Here is a 23,220-nt window from a genome sequence, read left to right on the forward strand (position 1 = left end):
GTTTCAGGACCTCTGTGCGTATGTGGCCTCTCGTATGCAGCCTGTATGTGAGCACCCTCAGAGGTGAGATGAGGAATGGGGGCCACCAGGTACAAGAACCTTTCAGCCATACAATGTGGGTGTCAGGAATTGAATTCCATTTCTCCAGAAGAGAGATCATCCATCAAGCAGGAACTGCTCTTGATGGATGATGTGTTTCTGCAAATGGGTATTTAGGTTTTATTTTATTTCAAGATGTCTCACTACATAGCAGGTTTTCCATGATCTTATAATCTCTCGCCCTACTGTCATCCTCATCATTACACAAGTTACACTGAAGTATTCCCACAGCATCTCTGCATGTTGTAGCCCCTGAGGATGCTGGTCAGGAGCGTGGACACATCTCAGTCCTCTCTGGAGCATCCCAGGGGAAGGGGCAGCATCCAGGCCAGATGTACAGACCTGACTTGGTAGAGGCTCAAAAGCATCCATGATGAGCCTGAACAGTGTGTACAGAGCAGGAAGTGCCCTGTAAAGTGGTCCAAGGCTGCAGGCTACATCCTTGGTGGAGGCCCCTGTGGAGTAAATATTCAAAGCTAACAGCACCCACCCACACTCTTCCTGGCTCTGGCGGGCCACATGGTATCTGGAAGGTACTTTTCATCTTAATCAGCAAAGGGTGTCAGTTGGACTCGCTAAGTTCCCAGTTTCCATCCCATGCTGTTGCTTGCTACTCTGTGGGCTGTGCAGCGAGCTCGCCTCCAAGGCTGGCCCCACATTTCCGTGGGCTGCTCTCTAGCCTCAGCAGCCGCCCTCTTGTGACTCTTTGCTGCGAACAATTCCTGCATCCACCCCTATGGTGATAGTCACAGCTCCCAGGAAAGCAATAAAATGAAAACTCAAGAAGCTTGTAATTTGTCAATCTGATTTATATCAGTAAATTCACACTGCACAAAACATCCACAATAAACTCTGATCCAGTAGATATCGATGTAAACTGCCCAAGTAGAAAAGACAAATTGTCCTATAAATATCCATCCCTCATCAAATCTTCATAGCTACCTGTGTCCCTTTAAGGCCACACAGATCTGGGTTGCCCTCCTCCTCCTCCAGAGTCAGTTTTCCTACTCTCCTTTGTCTAAAACTCTATGCCCACATCACTTTCTCACTGCCCAATCACAGGGCTAGCCTGATCTCCTGCCAGCCTTCACCTGCATAAAGACAACAGCCCACACCTCTTGTATCCACCCAGGTTCTTCAATGTGAGAAGCCAAAGTCAACTCAGAGGGACACAGAAGGACTCTGGCTGCCAAAAGCAATCACTCATCCATGCATGAGGACTGGGCTGTACACACCCTGATCACGTGACTCCAACCCTACACCGTCAGCCATTAGCACCCAATAATCTCTCATTTCTGGTTCCCAGTTAAGACTGAGTAGAGTCTGCAGGTGGGCAAGTCTAGAAGCAGGCTCGACAGTGGGCCTGTTTCTGACCTTTGCAGCACTGACTCTAGGCTGCACCTCTCTGCTTTTCCATGAAGAAGAGGTGTGGGCTGAGTGAGCTTCTCTGCCTTTTGGGATAGAGTACTTCCCACTGGTCAGATTTGAACTCCTGACCCCAGTAGATGGCTCAGTTCCCATCTACCTCAACAGAGCTGCAGTGTTGGACACTCACAGAGTTAACCATGCAATGGGACTGGCCCACCCTTCCCAGGACAGGGAAGAGGAGAAGTTGGGCACTGTCATTTGTCATGTGCATGAATCTCAGGAGGGATGGATGGAGTGAGGGAACCTCCATGAATCGGGGAAGTGTCTCTGTGGCTTTCTCTTAAGCCCTGTGGCTCCTACAACAGAGTCCCTTCTATTTTTCTATTCTATCTGACTTTATCTAGACAGTCCAGGGCCAGATAAAGATCCTGCTGTGTTCCAAAAGACCTTGATCCAACAAGAGTGCCCCATACAGACAGGGTTATATAGAAACAACTGTAGGAGAGAGGATTGGGAAGTGACCATAGAACAATGGCTGTAGAGAACTCACTGTTGAAGGGATACAAGATCCAAGAGCAGCAATTTCTGCACATACTTTGCTCAAGAAAAGCCAACCCTACATTTTGCCAGATGCGATTCAGAGCTCGGATTCAGCGGCCCTGTTGAATGGTAACAGCCACATGAAGAATATTCTAGCTTCTCAGGAGGTGGATGAGGGACAGGAGTGGCAGCAGGAGGACAAGGAAGAGCAGCAGTACACCCTAGAGGATCAGGCACAGCTGAAGAGAAAGAGCAGCCAAAATGCAGAGTGGAGCCAGGGGTAGCTACCTGCATGGAGGGAGAGTGGCCCAGCTCCAGACTCACAGGTCACTCCACACTGATAACCAAGGCCCAGGCCTTAAGGCAGAGCTGTAATCTATCCTGTATCGTGTCACTTCCTAATAGAAACAGGGTTCCAGAGAGCCAAAGGGCAGTCTGATTCCTTAGTGGTTAGGACAGAAAGTAGTGGAAGTGCCAGGCAAGAGAAATGTGGCATCATTCATGAAGGAAGGCACAAGGTTTCTCTTGAGCTGGAATCAGAGATTCAGTCAGGCATTCCCCAGAGGCAGGAACCAGATGAAAAGCTCTACACACTACTCTAGAGGTTCAAAGCATTTCTTGCTGGAAAATGAAGCAAGAAATCCTGGCTCAGGTGAGATGGGGGGCAGATATGGAGATCCCAACCTGGTAAATCTATGCTCATGTCTGCTGGAATCCAGCAGCCAGCAGAAGGACCACTTGAGAGGGTAAAGTCATTTCTCTCCGCACATCAGCTCTGCATGTTATGGTGTGTCTGGGCCCCCTTTGAGGGCAGCCTTCCATGTTTGTGGCTGGCCTTCCTACCTTCCCTGGAGCTGTTGTATTAGGAGGGCACCAGCTTTCCATGTTCCCTCCTTTATGTTGTCGTTAGTTCAAGTGCAGGTCACCAATAGTTTCTCATTATGTTCACAATGTCCTGGTTTGTGGCTCCAGAGTGCAAGATGTAGAGACACCATGTGAGCCTCGGACTGGAACACGGGCCTTCATAATAAAGCAAACATGTACTCTCACATGAGTCCATAGAGCAAAGATTATAAGATAATAGATTCATTTTACTGAACAGTCAGTGACATTTTCTTTGGCAATAACATAAGGAGGACATAGGGCATTTTATTTCTGCAATTCAAATACAGGTCAAAGACCAGGGAAGTGAGGTATTAATAATTATTAGGATTGCACAGGAATGCACATCAGAAGGCTGGAGTCCCTGAAGCTTACACCATCCTGTGGGAGCCGATGCCCGTCTCATTTTGACTCAGAGTCTGTCCCTCTGCTTGTCTTCTACAAACCATGTGGCTGTACCTGCTGGCACTGGTGGGCCTGTGGAACCTCCTGCGCTTGTTCAGGGAGAGGAAGGTGGTAAGCCATCTCCAAGACAAATATGTCTTCATCACGGGCTGTGACTCAGGCTTTGGGAACCTGCTGGCCAGACAGCTGGACAGGAGAGGCATGAGGGTGCTGGCTGCATGTCTGACTGAGAAGGGAGCCGAGCAGCTGAGGAGCAAGACATCGGACAGGCTGGAGACAGTGATCCTTGATGTCACCAAGACAGAGAGTATTGTGGCAGCCACTCAGTGGGTGAAGGAGCGAGTTGGGAACACAGGTACCATTGAGATTCCTGTCTGTGTTGTTGGTTTTCTGTGTGTGTGTGTAGGGAAGGGCTGTGTAGTCCTGAAAAGATCCTGATGGGTGTCTGGGTGGAGTTGGAGTAACTGCAGACTGTGCCCGTCTCCAGCATGTCATTTTGTCCTCTTATTTCTACACTGGATTCTCCAAGCTCTGCATTCCTGGTCTGCTGGTGCCTCGGGAAGATGTCATGAGCAACTCTTCCCTGTCCTCTTTGTCTTCCTATGCAGAAAGACTGGGCTGTTGGCTGCTGAGTCCTAGGTTAGAGACAGTGAGGAGGAAGGAGAGCCCTGGGGTCCTGGAGTCTACCCTCTGTGTGAAGGTCATGTGCCTGATTGCATCTGCTTTCTCAGTCCTGGAACATGTTCTTATGTATGACCTGTGCACCTTTACAGGGACAGTCACCACCATTGCCCTTCAAAGCCCAATGTCAAGGAATGTCTTAGGACAGTAAAAGCTAGGCATTTCTCTCTCTCTCTCCCTCCCTCTCTCTCTCTCTCTCTCTCTCTCTCTCTCTCTCTCTCTCTCTCTCACACACACACACACACACACACACACACACACACACACACAGCCATCCCTTTCTCCCTGTCTCTCCCTCTCTTGCATTTGTTTTATTATTTAAAAATAAATGTATGTAAATATAAAATAAAACCAGTTATCCTTCTAAACTCTAGACTGTCAAACTTCAATTAACATACCATTTAGTATACAGTGAATAAAACTAGTAATCCCTTGTCCTGTGTGTTTAATGTGCCTTTTTTCCACTTTGAAAAGGTAAGCAATTTTACCACTTAAAGTACTTTTATTACAGCAATAGTATTCAATGAATTAAAATTAACTTGACCCTCAACCAAGCCCCACCAATGTTAGCATGCTTTGGCATAGGGTTTTGTTTGGTCTCTTTGTGTTCTTTTGGCCTGTGCTTTTGAGGCAGGGTCTTGATCTGGAGCTGATCACCATCTGATGAACTAGTTCCTCAGCTCCTTCCTGTTGCCATCGCTGGCCCGGGCCAACATGCTCAGCGTGTTTTTGATACTCATATTCACAAGAACTGTATTGTGACCTTCTAGTCAAGCCTCGGTCTTCACGCATGTGTATTTCATGATCCTAGAATTAAAATATCCATTCTGCATATTTTCATGACATTTTCTCATGCAAACATTTAGATCATGTTTTCTTTTTTCCCCAATTCCTCTGTCCCAGTCACCCAAGTTCATATTCGTTCTGTCTCTCTTTGTCTGAAAAAATAAAACCCCCCAAGGAAAAACTGCTCACATAAACAAACAAATAAAAAAGGGAAGGAAAGAAACAAACCAACAACAGCAAACAAGGAAGCCACCACAAAACAAGGTGAAAAAAATTGCAGCTCTCTTTACTCCCCAAATTTCTCAGAGTTTATTTTGTGGAGATATAACAAATCTTGGGTGTAAGGTTCTGTGTGTGCCCTTTTAATAAGTAAATGACAGTTTGCTTCTTACCCAGCTAGTTCTCAAATAACTGAGACAGAACTTAGTTATTTATTTAACATGCTTAAAGGGAAGAATTACTGAGCAATATTACTCTATTTCAATCCTCTAAACTAATCTGCCAATTCAGGGAGATGATTGTGGTTTTAGGATTTCTCTGTCCAGGTGTTTTCTTGTGGTGTCTCCTAGACTCTCTGTAGGACGCTAATCCACATTTCCTCTTCCCCAGCTCCCTTCCCTGGGTGGGAGAAGTCCAGCAATGATCATCCCATATGACATTTCTATTCTCAGGTTCATGGAACACGTTAGTAGTGTCATTATGGGCTCCATCTCAGAGAGCAGACTTTAAATCCAATGAACAGTGTTTAGTTACCCCACGACATTGGTGCCTATATTGCACCGTATATCTTTTTTTTTTTAAAGATTTATTTATTTATTTTATATGATGACACTGTCGCTGTCTTCAGACACACCAGAAGAGGGCATCAGATCTCATTACAGATGGTTGTGAGCCACCATGTGGTTGCTGGGATTTGAACTCAGGACCTCTGGATGAGCAGTCAGTGCTCTTAACCGCTGAGCCATTTCTCCAGCCCCTGCACCGTATATCTTAAAGGCAGGTCACTGTGGTAGATCGCAGGGCTTGTGGTTGGGTAATAGTAATGACTGCTTTTCCCTCTGGGAGTGTACAAAGTATCTGCTCGCTCCTGAAGGCTAATCAGTAACAGTGAAGGTTTTAGTTGGGCACTGGCTGCCTTCTCTCAGTTTGATGATTTCAGACAGTATGCCCTTCAAGTATTGTCTTAGTTAGGATTTGACTGATGTGAACAGACACCTCTTAGAAGAACAACATTCACTCAGGACTGGTTTACAGGTTCAGACGTTCATTCCTTTGTCAAGGTGCCAGCTGCATCCAGGCAGGCATGATGTAGGAGGACGTGAGAGTTCCACATGCTGTTGAAATGGAAAACAAAAGAAGACTGACTTCTAGGGAGCTAGCATAAGGGTCTTAAACCCTATATACACAGTGACACACTTTCTCCTAAAAGTTCACACCTAGGGCAGCAAGGCCGTACTTCCCAGTCCTGCCACTTACGGGTAAAACATATTCAAAGCAGCATATTAACTCCCTGGCCTCCATAGGCTTGTTCAAACACATGAGTCTATCGTGCCCATATCTAAACATAACATAATGTAAAATACTTTTAATCCAACTTCGACAGTCCCCATAGTCTATAACGGTCTCCATACTGTTAAAAGTCTCTTGTGAGATTCAGGCTGTCTCTTAAGTGTAGTCCTCCAAGCTGTACAGGAAAACAGTTGGGCACCTGCAAACTCTGCTCTCCACCTCTGATATCAAAGCCACCGTCAGATCTCCAATCCTTCATGTTGGTGACTGCAACAGACTTCTTTCTCAGGGCTGGTTACACTCGATGTTAGGAGCGTTCCTCAGCAGATATCCTATGCCTCTGGCATCTCGAACGTCTTGGGGTCCCCAAGGCAACTTCAACATTATAGCATTTTATTCCAATGTGTTTGATCAGCACATGATCATCTTGGTTCCTGTGAAGGGCTTGGGCTGCATCTCAAGGTTTGTTCTCTGTAGAATTCTAGGCCCTAGTTGAAAGCCCATGACTTCCATTTCCCTTCAAACAATCATATGAAGCAAAAGAGTACAATTTCCTGCAAGGGTGGCATAAACATGTAAAACACAATCACACCTTCATGGTTTCCAGATTAACAAAAGTTCACCATGTTTCCACCATCTGTTCTTAAACATAGTAAGTAGGAAGGGACTGCTGGCTGATTCCCAGGTACAGAGCTGAGCTGAGAAGACTGAAAGCATGGAGGTTTCCATGCTGTGAGCCAGCAGGCTCTGGCCTGAGTTCCCAGTCCTGTTGATACCAAGCTCTTAGCATGGAATCCTACTCTCCAGTGAACATGTGTCACAGTGGTCTTACCTTGTCAAATGTGCATTTCATCCATAATTAAAACTGTGTTGTGTGACTCTCTCTTTCCATTGTCCCCAGGACTCTGGGGCCTGGTCAACAATGCTGGCATCTCCGGCCACCTGGGTCCCAATGAGTGGATGAACAAACAGAACATTGCAAGTGTGCTGGATGTGAACCTGTTGGGCATGATCGAGGTGACTCTGAGCACGGTGCCCTTAGTGAGGAAGGCGAGGGGCCGTGTGGTCAACGTTGCCAGCATCGCAGGCCGACTGTCTTTTTGTGGTGGTGGTTACTGCATCTCCAAGTATGGTGTAGAGGCCTTCTCAGACTCCCTCAGGTACTGGATAGGGAAGGGGTCTGTGAGGGGGTCTTTGGAAGGGTTTTTATTTAATCACATTCTTTAAGTCCCCATCAGGGCGATGAAACTCAGGCTTTGATCTCTGTCCCCTTCCCCTCACTGAATCACTCACTGAGCAGCACATATCCAAGTCTTTAGAAGAGGGCGTGACTGAGACATAAGTTGAGTTCGTTATTTCCTGTTACAGAGTCGGGCAGGCACTGGTGGACTTTACTGGGCTAGGACTGGAACTGTGATTCTTTTGGGTGAAGAATCCAGACCCATGACTCTTATATGCTAAGGATGTTTGTGAATTGGGGTGAATATCTCTTTCAATTTCATAGATAGCTATCAGGCCCCTGTAGGATCCATAATAAATACATTCTGGCATAACTTATGTGATTCTATCATGACTCAAAGACTATGGGAAATGAGAGCGTGAGAGAGGAGACCGTGAAGAACTGTGACCTACCTGTCGGAATGTCATGGGAAGTCAGCAGTCGTCAGGATTTCCAAAGGATTCCGCAACAGAATTAGACTGCATCGGAGTTAGGAGGAGATCCTCGAACCTGGAAACTGGATGTATAGGTGGATTCTCCTTGGATAATGACAGGACAGATATGGAAGGAGGGTGGTCACTAGGTGGGAATGAGACTTATGGAAACTTGGAGAGCACACGATGCCATTTATTTTGTGCTGTTGGGAATGCAACAGTTTTCTCTTTGTTAAGGTTATATTGCTGTGAACAGTCACCATGACCAAGGCAACTCTTATACTGACAACATTCAATTGGGGCTGGCTCACAGGTTCAGAGATTCAGTCCATTATCTTCGAGGTGGGAGCATGGCAGTGTCCAGACAGACATGGTACAGAAAACATGGGAGTTCTCATCTTCATCTGAAGGCTGCTAGCAGAGTATTGGCTGCCAGGCAGCTAGGATGAGGGTTTCCCACTCCATACTCACAGTGACACACCTACTCCAGTAGGGCCACACCTTCTAATAATGCCACTCTCTGGGCCAGCATATACAAACCTTTTCAAGAGTTGGAACCAGGGAAAGGATTTGGGCCAGGGAAGTGGGAGGTTCTCAGTGTGAGGGAGTTGGATGCAGGAGGTTGCAATATGGAGCCAACTGCAGGAAGAAGATTAAGTGTGTGTGTGTGTGTGTGTGTGTGTGTGTGTGTGTGTGTGTGTGTGTGTGTGTTTGTTGTCCTGAGAGTTTCCTCGGACAGATATGGGGTAGATGGAGATACAAGTGAGGTGAGGTGGCTTGGACAGGGACTAGAGTCTTTTGCCTCTGCACTACATGGAGAAAGGCCTTAGGTGGGGCCATAGAACAAAATGTTCAGTGCTAGAGCAGTGAGCTACACACACCAAACGCTTAGTGTGGCATCCAACAGCACAGAGGCGATGCCCTAATCACGAGAGTCTTCCCCATTTCCTGCACATCCCAGATCCAGTGGGTGTGGCCTTTCCTCATCACAGGCTCCTGTTGTCATGCTACTGTATTCTTGTTAAAGTGTTTTCACTGAAAGACCTCTGAATTCTGTCTGTCTTGCAGGAGAGAGCTCTCCTATTTTGGGGTCAAGGTGGCTATTGTAGAGCCTGGCTTCTTCAGGACTGATGTGACCAATGGTGTCACATTATCATCAAACTTCCAGATGCTGTGGGACCAGACCAGCTCAGAAGTCAGGGAAGTCTATGGCGAGAACTACCTGGCATCTTGTAAGTGAGCTTAGGACCAAAGTCAAGTCCAGCCCTGAACCCTTAACCTCTGCTCACTTAGCAGTTCCAATGTCATAGTGTTTTAGCCTCAGAGAACACACATTGAGACCCATTTCCTGGAGGTGGTGGTCAATTTGTATATGGGGTCAGGAAAGGTATTATTGGCTTTCAGAACATGCTGCTCTATCCTTGTGATCCTCTTATGACCATAGGTCTGTAAGTGAAGTCAGGGATGGGAGGAGGTATAAGACCAGCACTTTCGTGAGATGAGATGTAGGTGACTGTGCATAATTCTTCCTTGGAAACTGTTTACAGTCCTTAGGAGGAACTGGGACAGAATCGGCTTGGGTTTCTGAGGCATGGATTCTCCCACATAGAGAATAGAAATTCTCCTCTATGCTAGTTTGAGACAAGAGTGGTGGGAGCTGTGTGACACCTGAAACATTCCTCATTCTGAATAGATCTGAAAATGCTAAATGGATTGGACCAGAGGTGCAACAAAGATCTGTCTCTGGTGACTGACTGCATGGAGCACGCCCTGACTTCCTGTCACCCTCGCACCCGGTACTCAGCTGGTTGGGATGCCAAGTTCTTCTACCTCCCCATGAGCTATCTGCCCACCTTTCTTGTGGATGCCCTTTTCTACTGGACTTCTCCAAAGCCTGAGAAAGCTCTCTGAAGTCTTTACCTATGTACATAACTGAGGAGATGTTGGTACAGTGTTAGGGAGGGGATCCTGAGGAGGAGGTCGGAGTGCTGAGGAGGGAGGGAGGTCATTCCTCTGGGGTTTAGTCCACACTCTTCATTTTGCTAATTTTCCTGTGCTACTACTCAAGGCTGATGATGACCCAAGAAATAGCCAAAGAATTCTGCGAAGAAGTTCAAATACAAAAGTGCTGGCAGTTGCCTAGGCTCTGAGCACCATGACCTACCATGGCGATCCACACAAATGAGGAGTTTGAGACCAGCTTGTACCAAACACTGCCCTGAGTCCCCCTGTGCAGGAAGTGCACATGCCCTGGCTAGTTTGTACCCTATGCAGCATAGAAGTGTCCCTGCTCTGAAGTCACCTGTGACCCTGGTGTCAGGTTTGAGAAGAATCACTAATAATTCTAACACTCATGCTTGAAGGCCAGGTCGACAGCCCTGGGTGGGAGAGTCGGTTACTTGTGGTGAGAATATAGTAGAGGATAGAGACATTAATTTTTTTTAAATTTACTTTGAAGTCATGGCTCTTCTTTTCTTTTTTGGAGTCTTTTCCTTTTTAGAGCATAGCATGAGGTGACCTCTTGTTCCCTGTGATTTAAACAATGGCATTGCTGGTTGGTGAGGTTTAGATTGCAGGGGTAAGGGGAATGTCCTGAGAAGGGTGTGCATAGGCCAGCAGGAATTTCCTTGCCCGTCTCAGCCCTTCTAGCCACTGAGGTGGGAATAACTGCTGTCCATTCAAAACTTAACAACAACCCCTAAGGCATAAGAGCATGCATGCAAGTCCATGAACAGAACTTACCTGTTGGCTTCAGCTCCACCACTCCCTCCCTGTGAACTCACTAAGTGGCCACATCTTTCCTGCAGACTCACCAAAGTGATCATCCCTTTCTTACAGACTCACTAAGTGACCATCCCTTCCTGCAGACCCATGAAATGACCATCCCTCTGTAGAGACCCCCTAGGCGACCAACCCTTCCCTCAGACTCACTAAGTGAATTTTGCTTGCTGAACCTCACTAAGTGACCATTCCTTTCTGCACACTCAGAGGTAAGCATCCCTTCCTGCAGACACACTAAGTGATCATCCCTTTCTGCAGACTCATTAATTGACCATACCTATCCTGCAGAATCAGGAAGTTACCATCCCTCCTTGCAGATCCAGTAAATTCTCTTCAATTCCCTGTAGATTTACTAAGTGACCACCCATTTCCTGCCCTCACTAAGTGACAATACCTTCCCTGCAGACCCACTAATACACGCTTCCTTCATATCCTACTCAGGAAGTGACCATGTCAACTGAGCCCTTCTGACTGACTGTCCGACTGTCCTTGTCAATTGCCACTCTCATGTCCCCTCCCTCTCTCACTGCCACACTCCTCCATCAGCATGTAGAGAGTGTCTTTTTCAACTTTGGTCTTTCCTTTTGTGGACAACATTTCTGCAAAAGAGCAAGGGTCTGGAACTTGCCCTGGCCTCTGACCCCTGGATGTGTGTGCTGCTAGGTCAATGAATCTCAAGGGTAGGCTGATTAGTGAAAGCCTCTGTGGAAGAGACAGAGAACCCTGGGCTCAGGACAGACTCACCCCTGGGACAGACTTCCATAGAAGCCTGACTATTCTTCTCTCAGTAAAATATGTGCACCGAGTAGCCACAGGAGTAACTTGAATAGACAATAATTTTTAGTTTAATGAATATAGATTTTCCTCTACTCTATCATGTGCTCCGTCATTCATTTTACCTATGTTATTTTGAAAGGTTTGTTTCAGGACCTCTGTGCGTATGTGGCCTCTCGTATGCAGCCTGTATGTGAGCACCCTCAGAGGTGAGATGAGGAATGGGGGCCACCAGGTACAAGAACCTTTCAGCCATACAATGTGGGTGTCAGGAATTGAATTCCATTTCTCCAGAAGAGAGATCATCCATCAAGCAGGAACTGCTCTTGATGGATGATGTGTTTCTGCAAATGGGTATTTAGGTTTTATTTTATTTCAAGATGTCTCACTACATAGCAGGTTTTCCATGATCTTATAATCTCTCGCCCTACTGTCATCCTCATCATTACACAAGTTACACTGAAGTATTCCCACAGCATCTCTGCATGTTGTAGCCCCTGAGGATGCTGGTCAGGAGCGTGGACACATCTCAGTCCTCTCTGGAGCATCCCAGGGGAAGGGGCAGCATCCAGGCCAGATGTACAGACCTGACTTGGTAGAGGCTCAAAAGCATCCATGATGAGCCTGAACAGTGTGTACAGAGCAGGAAGTGCCCTGTAAAGTGGTCCAAGGCTGCAGGCTACATCCTTGGTGGAGGCCCCTGTGGAGTAAATATTCAAAGCTAACAGCACCCACCCACACTCTTCCTGGCTCTGGCGGGCCACATGGTATCTGGAAGGTACTTTTCATCTTAATCAGCAAAGGGTGTCAGTTGGACTCGCTAAGTTCCCAGTTTCCATCCCATGCTGTTGCTTGCTACTCTGTGGGCTGTGCAGCGAGCTCGCCTCCAAGGCTGGCCCCACATTTCAGTGGGCTGCTCTCTAGCCTCAGCAGCCGCCCTCTTGTGACTCTTTGCTGCGAACTCTGTTCACAATTCCTGCATCCACCCCTATGGTGATAGTCACAGCTCCCAGGAAAGCAATAAAATGAAAACTCAAGAAGTTTGTAATTTGTCAATCAGATTTATATCAGTAAATTCACACTGCACAAAACATCCACAATAAACTCTGATCCAGTAGATATCGATGTAAACTGCCCAAGTAGAAAAGACAAATTGTCCTATAAATATCCATCCCTCATCAAATCTTCATAGCTACCTGTGTCCCTTTAAGGCCACACAGATCTGGGTTGCCCTCCTCCTCCTCCAGAGTCAGTTTTCCTATTCTTTGTCTAAACTCTATGCCCACATCACTTTCTCACTGCCCAATCACAGGGCTAGCCTGATCTCCTGCCAGCCTTCACCTGCATAAAGACAACAGCCCACACCTCTCGTATCCACCCAGGTTCTTCAATGTGAGAAGCCAAAGTCAACTCAGAGGGACACAGAAGGACTCTGGCTGCCAAAAGCAGTCACTCATCCATGCATGAGGACTGGGCTGTACACACCCTGATCACGTGACTCCAACCCTACACCATCAGCCATTAGCACCCAATAATCTCTCATTTCTGGTTCCCAGTTAAGACTGAGTAGAGTCTGCAGGTGGGCAAGTCTAGAAGCAGGCTCGACAGTGGGCCTGTTTCTGACCTTTGTAGCACTGACTCTAGGCTGCACCTCTCTGCTTTTCCATGAAGAAGAGGTGTGGGCTGAGTGAGCTTCTCTGCCTTTTGGGATAGAGTACTTCCCACTGGTCAGATTTGAACTCCTGACCCCAGTAGATGGCTCAGTTCCCATCTACCTCAACAGAGCTGCAGTGTTGGACACTCACAGAGTTAACCATGCAATGGGACTGGCCCACCCTTCCCAGGACAGGGAAGAGGAGAAGTTGGGCACTGTCATTTGTCATGTGCATGAATCTCAGGAGGGATGGATGGAGTGAGGGAACCTCCATGAATCGGGGAAGTGTCTCTGTGGCTCTCTCTTAAGCCCTGTGGCTCCTACAACAGAGTCCCTTCTATTTTTCTATTCTATCTGACTTTATCTAGACAGTCCAGGGCCAGATAAAGATCCTGCTGTGTTCCAGAAGACCTTGATCCAACAAGAGTGCCCCATACAGACAGGGTTATATAGAAACAACTGTAGGAGAGAGGATTGGGAAGTGACCATAGAACAATGGCTGTAGAGAACTCACTGTTGAAGGGATACAAGATCCAAGAGCAGCAATTTCTGCACATACTTTGCTCAAGAAAAGCCAACCCTACATTTTGCCAGATGCGATTCAGAGCTCGGATTCAGCGGCCCTGTTGAATGGTAACAGCCACATGAAGAATATTCTAGCTTCTCAGGAGGTGGATGAGGGACAGGAGTGGCAGCAGGAGGACAAGGAAGAGCAGCAGTACACCCTAGAGGATCAGGCACAGCTGAAGAGAAAGAGCAGCCAAAATGCAGAGTGGAGCCAGGGGTAGCTACCTGCATGGAGGGAGAGTGGCCCAGCTCCAGACTCACAGGTCACTCCACACTGATAACCAAGGCCCAGGCCTTAAGGCAGAGCTGTAATCTATCCTGTATCGTGTCACTTCCTAATAGAAACAGGGTTCCAGAGAGCCAAAGGGCAGTCTGATTCCTTAGTGGTTAGGACAGAAAGTAGTGGAAGTGCCAGGCAAGAGAAATGTGGCATCATTCATGAAGGAAGGCACAAGGTTTCTCTTGAGCTGGAATCAGAGATTCAGTCAGGCATTCCCCAGAGGCAGGAACCAGATGAAAAGCTCTACACACTACTCTAGAGGTTCAAAGCATTTCTTGCTGGAAAATGAAGCAAGAAATCCTGGCTCAGGTGAGATGGGGGGCAGATATGGAGATCCCAACCTGGTAAATCTATGCTCATGTCTGCTGGAATCCAGCAGCCAGCAGAAGGACCACTTGAGAGGGTAAAGTCATTTCTCTCCGCACATCAGCTCTGCATATCATGGTGTGTCTGGGCCCCCAGTCCCAACACACTGTGTTCCTTTGAGGGCAGCCTTCCATGTTTGTGGCTGGCCTTCCTACCTTCCCTGGAGCTGTTGTATTAGGAGGGCACCAGCTTTCCATGTTCCCTCCTTTATGTTGTCGTTAGTTCAAGTGCAGGTCACCAATAATTTCTCATTATGTTCACAATGTCCTGGTTTGTGGCTCCAGAGTGCAAGATGCAGAGACACCATGTGAGCCTCGGACTGGACCACGGGCCTTCATAATAAAGCAAACATGTACTCTCACATGAGTCCATAGAGCAAAGATTATAAGATAATAGATTCATTTTACTGAACAGTCAGTTATGTTTTTCTTTGCAGTGAGATCGAGACATCCAAAGGGCATTAAATATCTCCTGATCAAAAGCTGATCAAAGATCAGAGAAGTGAGGTATTAATGATTATTAGGATAGCACAGGAATGCATGCCAGACAGCTGGAGTCCTGACACCTTTTCCTTCCTGTGTGAGCAGATGCCCGTCTCATTTTTACAGAGAATCTCTCTCTCTCTCTCTCTCTCTCTCTCTCTCTCTCTCTCTCTCTCTCTCTCTCTCTCTCTCCTTGTCTTCTACAAACCATGTGGCTGTACCTGCTGGCACTGGTGGGCCTGTGGAACCTCCTGCGCTTGTTCAGGGAGAGGAAGGTGGTGAGCCATCTCCAAGACAAGTATGTCTTCATCACGGGCTGTGACTCAGGCTTTGGGAACCTGCTGGCCAGACAGCTGGACAGGAGAGGCATGAGGGTGCTGGCTGCATGTCTGACTGAGAAGGGAGCCGAGCAGCTGAGGAGCAAGACATCGGACAGGCTGGAGACAGTGATCCCTGATGTCACCAAGACAGAGAGTATTGTGGCAGCCACTCAGTGGGTGAAGGAGCGAGTTGGGAACAGAGGTACCATTGAGATTCCTGTCTATATTATTGATTCTCTCTCTCTCTCTCTCTCTCTCTCTCAGGAATTCTGAGTATTCCTGACAGCATTCCTTATGTGGTTCACGCTGGAGTTGGAATAACTGCGGACTGTGGCCCTTTCCAGCACATCATTTTGACCTCTTACTTCTACACTGAATCCTCTAAGCTCTGTATTTTTGGACAGTTGCTACCTTGGAAAGATTTCATGAGCAACTCTTCCCTGTCCTCTTTGTCTTCCTATGGGTTCTTGGCTGCTGAGTCCTAGGTTAGAGACAGTGAGGAGGAAGGAGAGCCCTGGGGTCCTGGGGTCTACCCTCTGTATGAAGGTCATGTGCCCGATTGCATCTGCTTTCTCAGTCCTGGAACATGTTCTTATGTATGACCTGTGCACCTTTACAGGGACAGTCACAACCATTGCCCTGCCTAACCCAATGTCAAGGAATGCCTTAGGATGGTAAAACCTAGTAAGTGCTCTCCCTCCTTCCCTTGCTCTCTCTCTCTCTCTCTCTCTCTCTCTCTCTCTCTCTCTCTCTCTCTCTCTCTCACACACACACACACACACACACACACAGCCTATCTGTTTCTTTCTCCCTTTCTCTCCCTCTCCAATATTTGTTTTATTATTTAAAAATAAACATATATAAATATAAAACAAAACCAGTTTACTTCTAAACTCTAGACATGCCAAGCTCAAATTAACGTACCATTCAGTATACATTGGATACAAGCTAGTAACACTATGACCTGTGTGCTTAATGTATATGTATTTTTTCCACTTTAAAAAGTTGAGCAATATTACCACTTAAAGCACATTTATTATAACAATAATATTCAATGAATTAAAACTAACTTGACCCTCAACCAAGCCCCACCAATGTTAGCATGCCTTGGCATTGGGTATTGTTCCTTTGTGCTCTTCTGGCTTATGCTTTTGAGACAGGGTCTTGATCTGGAGCTGGTCACCATCTGATGAACCAGTTCCTCAGCTCCTTTCCGTTGGCATCACCAACAAGGGCCACTTGCTCACCTTGCTTTTAATACTCATTGTCATAAGAAATGTCTTGTCAAACTTCTAGTCAAATCTCAGTCTGCAAGCGTGTGCATTTTGGTTCCTAGAATTAACATATCTGTTTTGCACATTTTTTCTCTTTTTTTTTCTTTTTTCTTTTTTTCGGAGCTGGGGACCGAACCCAGGGCCTTGCACTTGCTAGGCAAGCGCTCTACCACTGAGCTAAATCCCCAACCCCTGTTTTGCACATTTTTATGACATATTATCATGCAAATATATAGATTATGTTTTCCCTTTCCCCAACTCCTCCCAGATCCTCCCCTTGTCCCAGTCACCCAAGTTCATAATTTTTTTCTGTCTATCTCACTCTCTGTCTGAGAAACAACAAAATATAACACCCCAAGAAAAGTAACTAAGGTAAATAAAAAAAAAACCCGATCACGTAAAAACAAATAAACAAAAAAGCCAACATAAAACAATGCAAGGCTTGTTTAATGCAGGCTTACCTTTCTTCCCCAAATTTATGGAGTTTATTTTGTGGAGATACAACCCATCTTGGGTATGAGGCTATGTGAGTGCCTTTAAGTGTGTGACAGTTTGCTTCTTACCTAGCTAGTTCTCAAATAACTCAGACTGGACTATGTTAATTATTTAACATTCTTTAAGGGCAGAATTACTGAGCAATATTACTCTATTTCATCCTCTAAACTAATCTGCCAATTCCCAGCCTAAGTTGGTGAGATGATTGTGGTTTTAGGATTTCTCTGTCCAGGTGTTTTCTTGTGGTGTCTCCTAGACTCTCTGTAGGACGCTAATCCTCATTTCTTCTTCCCCAGCTCCCTTCCCTGGCTGGGAGAAGTCCAGCAATGTGCTCTCCCTGCTCAGTCATTGGTTGTTAAGGTTTCTTTATTGAAACTTCAGGGAACAATTGGAAAGGTGGTGTTTACACAAGATTGCACTGGGATATAATCTGAGTAAGGATTGTAACCACATATAGTGAACACAGACATCGGCATTTGAATCTTCACACAGTGCACAATAAAAAGTCTATAAGGCACCATTGACCCTACAGTACAGAAGCCTGTTCTTTCCTTAGACAGCAGGTATCAATTACAAATAGCTCCTTGCTTAGAGGTTAGACCATGTGTCATCTTCCTCGTCAGTGCTGGTCACTGTCTCCTTAAGCCTGTCACAGTGTCTGTGAGTTCATATGAGCCGTAGTCCTGTGTGTCTGGAAGTCTCCTTGGAGTCATCCATCATGTGTGGCTCTTAATGTTTCTGCCTCCTCATCCTCATAGGTCTCTGAGCCTCTAGGGGAGGGCCGTGATGAAGACATCTCTTTTAGGACTGAGTGTGCCAGAGTCTTTCACTCTCTGATCATTGGGCACTTGTGTGTCTCTGTGTCAGTTCTTGTCTATGGCAAGACACAGATTTCCTGATGTATTTGATGTTGTTAGTAATATGCATCAAGGGTCTTGTTACTATGTGTTCTCTTCTCAGAATAATAATGTTCATTTTTCTGATCATCCCATATGACATTTCTATTCTCAGGTTCATGGCCACGTTAGTAGTGTCATTATGGGTTCCATCTCAGAGAGCAGACTTTAAATCCAATGAACAGTGTTTAGTTACCCCATGACATTGGTGCCTATATTGCACCGTATATCTTAAGGGCAGGTCAGTGTGGTAGACCACAGGGCTTGTGGTTGGGTAACAGTAATGACTGCCTTTGTCCTCTGGGAGTGTACAGAGTATCTGCTCGCACCTTGAATGTTAATCTGTAGCAGTGAATCTTTTAGTTGGACATTAGCTGCGTTCTCTTAGTTGGATTACATTAGACACTATAGTCTTCAGCTATCGTCTTAGTTAGGGTTTGACTGCTATGAATAGACACCATGACCAAGGCAACTCTTAGACAGCATTTAATTGGAGCTGGCTTTCAGGTTCAGACATCCAGTCCATTATCAATGTGGGCACATGACAGTACCCAGGCAGGCATTACATAGTCTGAGCAGGGGTTCTACATCTTGTTCTAAAGGTAAGCAAAAGAAGACTGGCTTCCAGGAAGCTAGGATGAGGATCTTAAGTCCTATGCCCACAGTGACACTGTTCCTCCAACAAGGCCACAGCCACTTTATCCAGGCCACACCTATTCTGATACTGTGACACTCTGGGTCAATTATATCAAAGCAGCATATTCAACTCCATGGCCTCCATAGACTTGTGCATTCACATGAGTCTATGCAGACCATACCTAAACATAGCATGATGCAAAATACATTCAATGCAACTGAAAAAGTCCCCATAGTCTATAACAGTCTCAATACTGTTAAAAACCCAAAGTTCACAGTGTCTTCTGAGATTCATGCTGTCCCTTAATTCTAATCCTCAAAGCTACACAGGAAAACAGCTGGGTAAAATCCAATATCTGCATCTCCATGTTTGATATCAAAGCCATCTTTAGATCTCCAACTCCTTCTTCATTGTTTTTACTGCAACAAACCTCTTTCTCATGGGCTGGTTCCACTCACTCTTCGGAGCTTTTGTTCATGAGACATTCCATGATTCTGGTGTTTTGAACATCTGGGAGTCTTCAAGGCATAGCTTCAGTATCATAGCTTCCTGTTCCAACGTTTCTTACCCATGTATGAGCTTCTGGGATCCTCTGAGGGGCCTGGTTCACATCTGCAGCTCTGCCCTCTGTAGAACTCTAGGCTTATGTTGGTTGACTCTATTCCACTGCTGCTGCTGTTGGTGGTATTCTTCCTATGATACTGACATTTCTACTACACTGGGATCTTCTGTTGTAACTAGGCTTCACCAATAGCCTCTGGTAGGCTCTCTTCATGATGCCAAACCTGGAATTCATTGCACGACCCCTTCAGTCCTGGGCCATCAACTGCAATTGAGACTTTATCTTTACCAATGGTCTTCCTTGATCTCTCACAGTGCCAAGCCTCAGCTGCTCTTCATGGACTCTTCATGCCTTCAAAACCAGTACCAACCACCTGGGTGATTCTTACACATTATTAAATCCAGCTACTGAGGGAGGTAAAGCCTTGGCTATCTATAGAACATACTTTCTTTGTGCTATCAGAAAATACTTCCCAGAAGATTTCACTTCAGTGATGCTGGTCTCTTCTTAATCACCATTAATTTCTTGGCTTAAGCTGACCGTAGTTTCTTCTATTCTTGACTCTAAGCCCAGAGCCAGATGGCCAAAGCTGCTGAGTTCTGCTGCTTGCTGGGCCTGAAACATGGTCCTCTTATTCTCTTATCAGCTTTCTGTTTTCCAACTCCTTCATTGACTAACCTTGGCTGTCCTGGATGCTGGGATTAAAGGTTTGTACAGATTCACCTGGATTTAAGCTTTTCTTCACCTAGAACTTACTCAGTTCCAGGGTGGCCTTGAACTCAGAGATCTGCTTGACTCAGTCTTCTGGGACTAAAGGCATGTACTACTTTGACTAGGCCTAAGTTTTTCATTGACAACTGTTCTGCAATATCCAGATCAAAAGCCTGTGTCTTTCATTTCTGAATTGTAGTTCACTCCAGATTAAAATCCAAGATAAAGCATAACCAGGGTATGATAACACGTAATATGATATAACCCTTCCTTGTTCAATGGCAAAACCATAAACAGTAAGCTTAGCTGGGTGGGATCTTGCAAAAAAGTTCCCACTTCTGTGATGGTTTGCATATGCTAGGCCCAGGGAGTGGTGCTATTAGAAGGTGTGAACTTGTTGGAGGTCAGCCTAAAACAGAGCAAGTTCTAGGTGAAGAAAACTTAAATACAGGTGTGGTGGTACACACATTTAATCCCAGGAGACAAGCATACAGATTTCTAAATTCAAGATCAATCTATAGAGCAAGATCCAGGACAACAAAGCTTAAGCAGTGAAGGAGTTAGAAAGCTAGTGCTAAACTATAGAACTCTCTGCTCCTCCTGCACCAGGCCTGCCTGAATATTGCCATGCTTCAGCTTTGATGATAACGGACTGAACCTCTGAACCTGTACACCAGCCCCAATTAAATGTTGTCCTCTATAAAACTTGCATTGGTCATGGTGTCTGTTCACAGCAGTAAAACCCTAAGACAGAAGTGGAATGTGATTGTTTGTACTAAGTTGCCTGCAGCTAACTTAGCTGGGTGGGATCTTGCCTCAAGGTCATTACTCCTTTAATTCAGTTTAATATCTTTGAACACAGGATTCAGCTCCATTTCACTTCCTGGTGTCCTTTGAATATTCGAACCATATACTTCGTATTTTAATTTCTCAACTTCCTTTTTTCCATTAAAATGCTCTTCATAAGAGTGAACTTTAGGAACCACACAACAGAATTTACACCAGGTTGTTTTGAGACTTCCTTTTTCAAAGCAATTAATCTAAATCTCTTCACCTTATCCTCAGGCACACTCTCTGGAAAATGGCAAAAAGCAGTCACGTTTCCCCCCAAAATACCACAAAAACAGTCTCTAGGCTACATTCTGAAATTCTTCACTGAACCATCATGGGCCAGGTCCAAACAGTTCAAATTATTTTCAGTAACGAAGTCTTCACATTAATACTAAGATAGCCCATCAACCCCATTTAAAGCATTCCACTGCTTTCCAAATCCAAAGTCCCAAAATCCACATTCTTCCAAGCAAAAGCATGGTCAGGCCTATCATAGTAATACCCCACTTCTGGTAACAATTTCTGTTGTACTTAGGGTTTTACTGCTATGAACAGATACCATGACCAAGGCAACTCTTGTAAGGACAACATTTAACTGGGGCTGGCCTACAGCTTCAGAGATTCAGTCCATTATCTTCAAGGTGGGAGCATCTAGAAAGGCATGGTGCAGGAGGAGCTAAGAGTTCTAAATCTCATCTGAAGACTGCTAGCAGAATTCTGGCTTCCAGGTAGCTAGATAAGAACCGAACCTTACAGTCCACAAACACTGTGACACACCTACTCCAATAGGGCCATACCTTTTAATAGTGCCACTCTTTGGGTCAGCATATATGGTTTCATCATACCTTCTAAGGGATGGAACAAGGGGAGGCATTTGGGGCAGGGAACAGGGAAGCTGCCAATGTGAGGGAGTTGGATGCAGGAGGTTGCTCTCTGAAGATACCTGCAGGAAGAAGAATGTGTGTGTGTGTGTGTGTGTGTGTGTGTGTGTGTGTGTGTGTGTGTGTTTGTTTGTTGTCCTGAGAGTTTCCTCAGACAGATGTGGGGTAGATAGAGATACAAGTGAGGTGGAGGTGGCTTGGACAGGGACTAGGATCTTTTGCATCTGCACTACATGGAGAAAGGTCTTATGCAATGCCATAGAACAAAGTGTTCAGTGCTAGAGCAGTGAGCTACACACACCAAATGCTTAGTGTGGCATCCAACAGCACAGAGGCAATGCCCTAATCACGAGATTCTTCCCCATTTCCTGCACATCCCAGACCCAGTGGGTGTGACCTTTCCTCATCACAGGCTCCTGTTGTCATGCTACTGTACTCTTGTTAAAGTGTTTTCTCTGAAAGACCTCTGAAGTCCTTGACATCTGTCTGTCTTGCAGGAGAGAGCTCTCCTATTTTGGGGTAAAGGTGACTATTGTAAAGCCTGGCTTCTTCATGACTGCAATGAGCAAGAGGGCCAGATTATAATACAGATGCTGTGGAAACAGACCAGCTCACAAATCAGGGAGATCTGTGGCAAGAAATACCTGGCATCCTGTAAGTGAGCTTAGGACCAATGCCAGGTCCAGTCCTGAACCCATAACCCCTGCTCATTTTAGCAGTTCCAACATTATGCTTGTTAGCCTCAGAGAACACACATTGAGACCCATTTCCTGGAGGTGGTGGGCAATTGTGTGTGTGGTTAGGAGTGTTTGGCTTTCAAAACATGCTGCTCTGTTCCTTCTAATACTTTCATGATCATGAGGCTGTAAGAGAAGTCAGAGATGAGGGACTGTATAAGACCAACACTTTCCATGAGCTGAAATACAGGTGACTGATTGTGCACAATTCTTTGAAGATGGTTTGCAGTCCTTCTGATGAACTTGGAGAGGATAGGCTTGGGTTTCAGAAACATAGATTCTCCCACATAGAGAATAGAATTTCTCCTCTATGGTTGTGTAAGATAAGAGAACGACACCTAAATCATTCCTCATTCTGCATTGATTTGACAAGGCTAAACAGATTGGACCAGAGGTGCAACAAGGACCTGTCTCTGGTGACCGACTGCATGGAGCACGCTCTGACTGCCTGTTACCCTCACACCCAGTTCTCAGCTGGTTGGGATGCCAAGCTCCTCTAGCTCCCCATAGCTTGTCTACTGGACGTCTCCAAAGCCTGAAGAAGGCTTTTATCCATTTGTGTAGTTGGGTCAATAGGAGTACAGTGTGAGAACAGAGCTTCAGGAAGACAATCCTAGGTTCAGCACATGTGCTGTGCATAGCTGCCTGGCTTTTCTGCATAAACATGGGGACATGGGGCCACAGGAAACCGTTCTGCTTAAACGATCCTTACCATTGTTGGCAAAATAGAAAATGATCTTTCCTGCCTCGGGTTTGTCCATTTTGCTGATTTTTAAAAGATTTGTAGGTTTTATTTACTGTGTACATGTGTATCTTTAATCCATGGGTGTAGAGTCCCATGGAGGCCAGATCATTGGGTCCCTTGGAATTGGAGTTACAGGTAGTTGTGAGCTTCATAATCTTGGAGTTGGCAACAGAATTTGGGTCATGTAGTAGATAAGCCAGTCCTGCCACGAGCTGCTTCTGACCTAAACCCTACATTGTGTTTTAAGTTAATTAACAAGTTAGTTTGAAGCAGGATCTCCCTTGTCACACAGGTACCTCATGGC

At 45.8% G+C, this 23,220-nt stretch overlaps 1 protein-coding gene and 1 pseudogene across 3 annotated transcripts; both read left to right on the forward strand.

The window, feature by feature from the left end:
* Window positions 1-77: 77 nt before the first annotated feature.
* Window positions 78-12,518, forward strand: Rdh16 (retinol dehydrogenase 16). Of its 3 annotated transcripts, none has more exons than XM_087556158.1 (4): window positions 78-3,649; window positions 7,172-7,430; window positions 9,092-9,155; window positions 9,617-12,518. In XM_087556158.1, the coding sequence occupies exons 1-4, from the start codon at window positions 3,337-3,339 to the stop codon at window positions 9,620-9,622; spliced, it is 642 nt and encodes a 213-aa protein (XP_087412284.1). In that variant the 5' UTR covers window positions 78-3,336; the 3' UTR covers window positions 9,623-12,518. The 3 variants fall into 3 exon arrangements, with proteins under 3 accessions (XP_087412284.1, NP_954678.1, XP_087412283.1); NM_199208.3 differs by having other exon boundaries at window positions 3,239-3,649; window positions 8,992-9,155; window positions 9,617-12,513; XM_087556157.1 differs by having other exon boundaries at window positions 3,523-3,649; window positions 3,903-7,430; window positions 8,992-9,155.
* Window positions 12,519-14,997: 2,479 nt separating this feature from the next.
* On the forward strand, window positions 14,998-22,710 carry Rdh16-ps1 (retinol dehydrogenase 16, pseudogene 1; annotated as a pseudogene).
* The last annotated feature ends 510 nt before the right edge of the window (window positions 22,711-23,220 follow it).

This window comes from Rattus norvegicus, chromosome 7, assembly GCF_021556685.1.
Source record: "Rattus norvegicus strain SHRSP/BbbUtx chromosome 7, alternate assembly SHRSP_T2T, whole genome shotgun sequence".
NCBI lineage: Eukaryota > Metazoa > Chordata > Mammalia > Rodentia > Muridae > Rattus > Rattus norvegicus.

Bases quoted from the DNA above. Each gene is read 5' to 3' on its own strand.
- Rdh16 (NM_199208.3), top strand. From the start codon at position 3,337: ATGTGGCTGTACCTGCTGGCACTGGTGGGCCTGTGGAACCTCCTGCGC. The intron at 3,650-7,171 runs GTACCATTGAGA...CATTGTCCCCAG, and splicing joins GGAGCGAGTTGGGAACACAG to GACTCTGGGGCCTGGTCAAC. The intron at 7,431-8,991 runs GTACTGGATAGG...TCTGTCTTGCAG, and splicing joins GCCTTCTCAGACTCCCTCAG to GAGAGAGCTCTCCTATTTTG.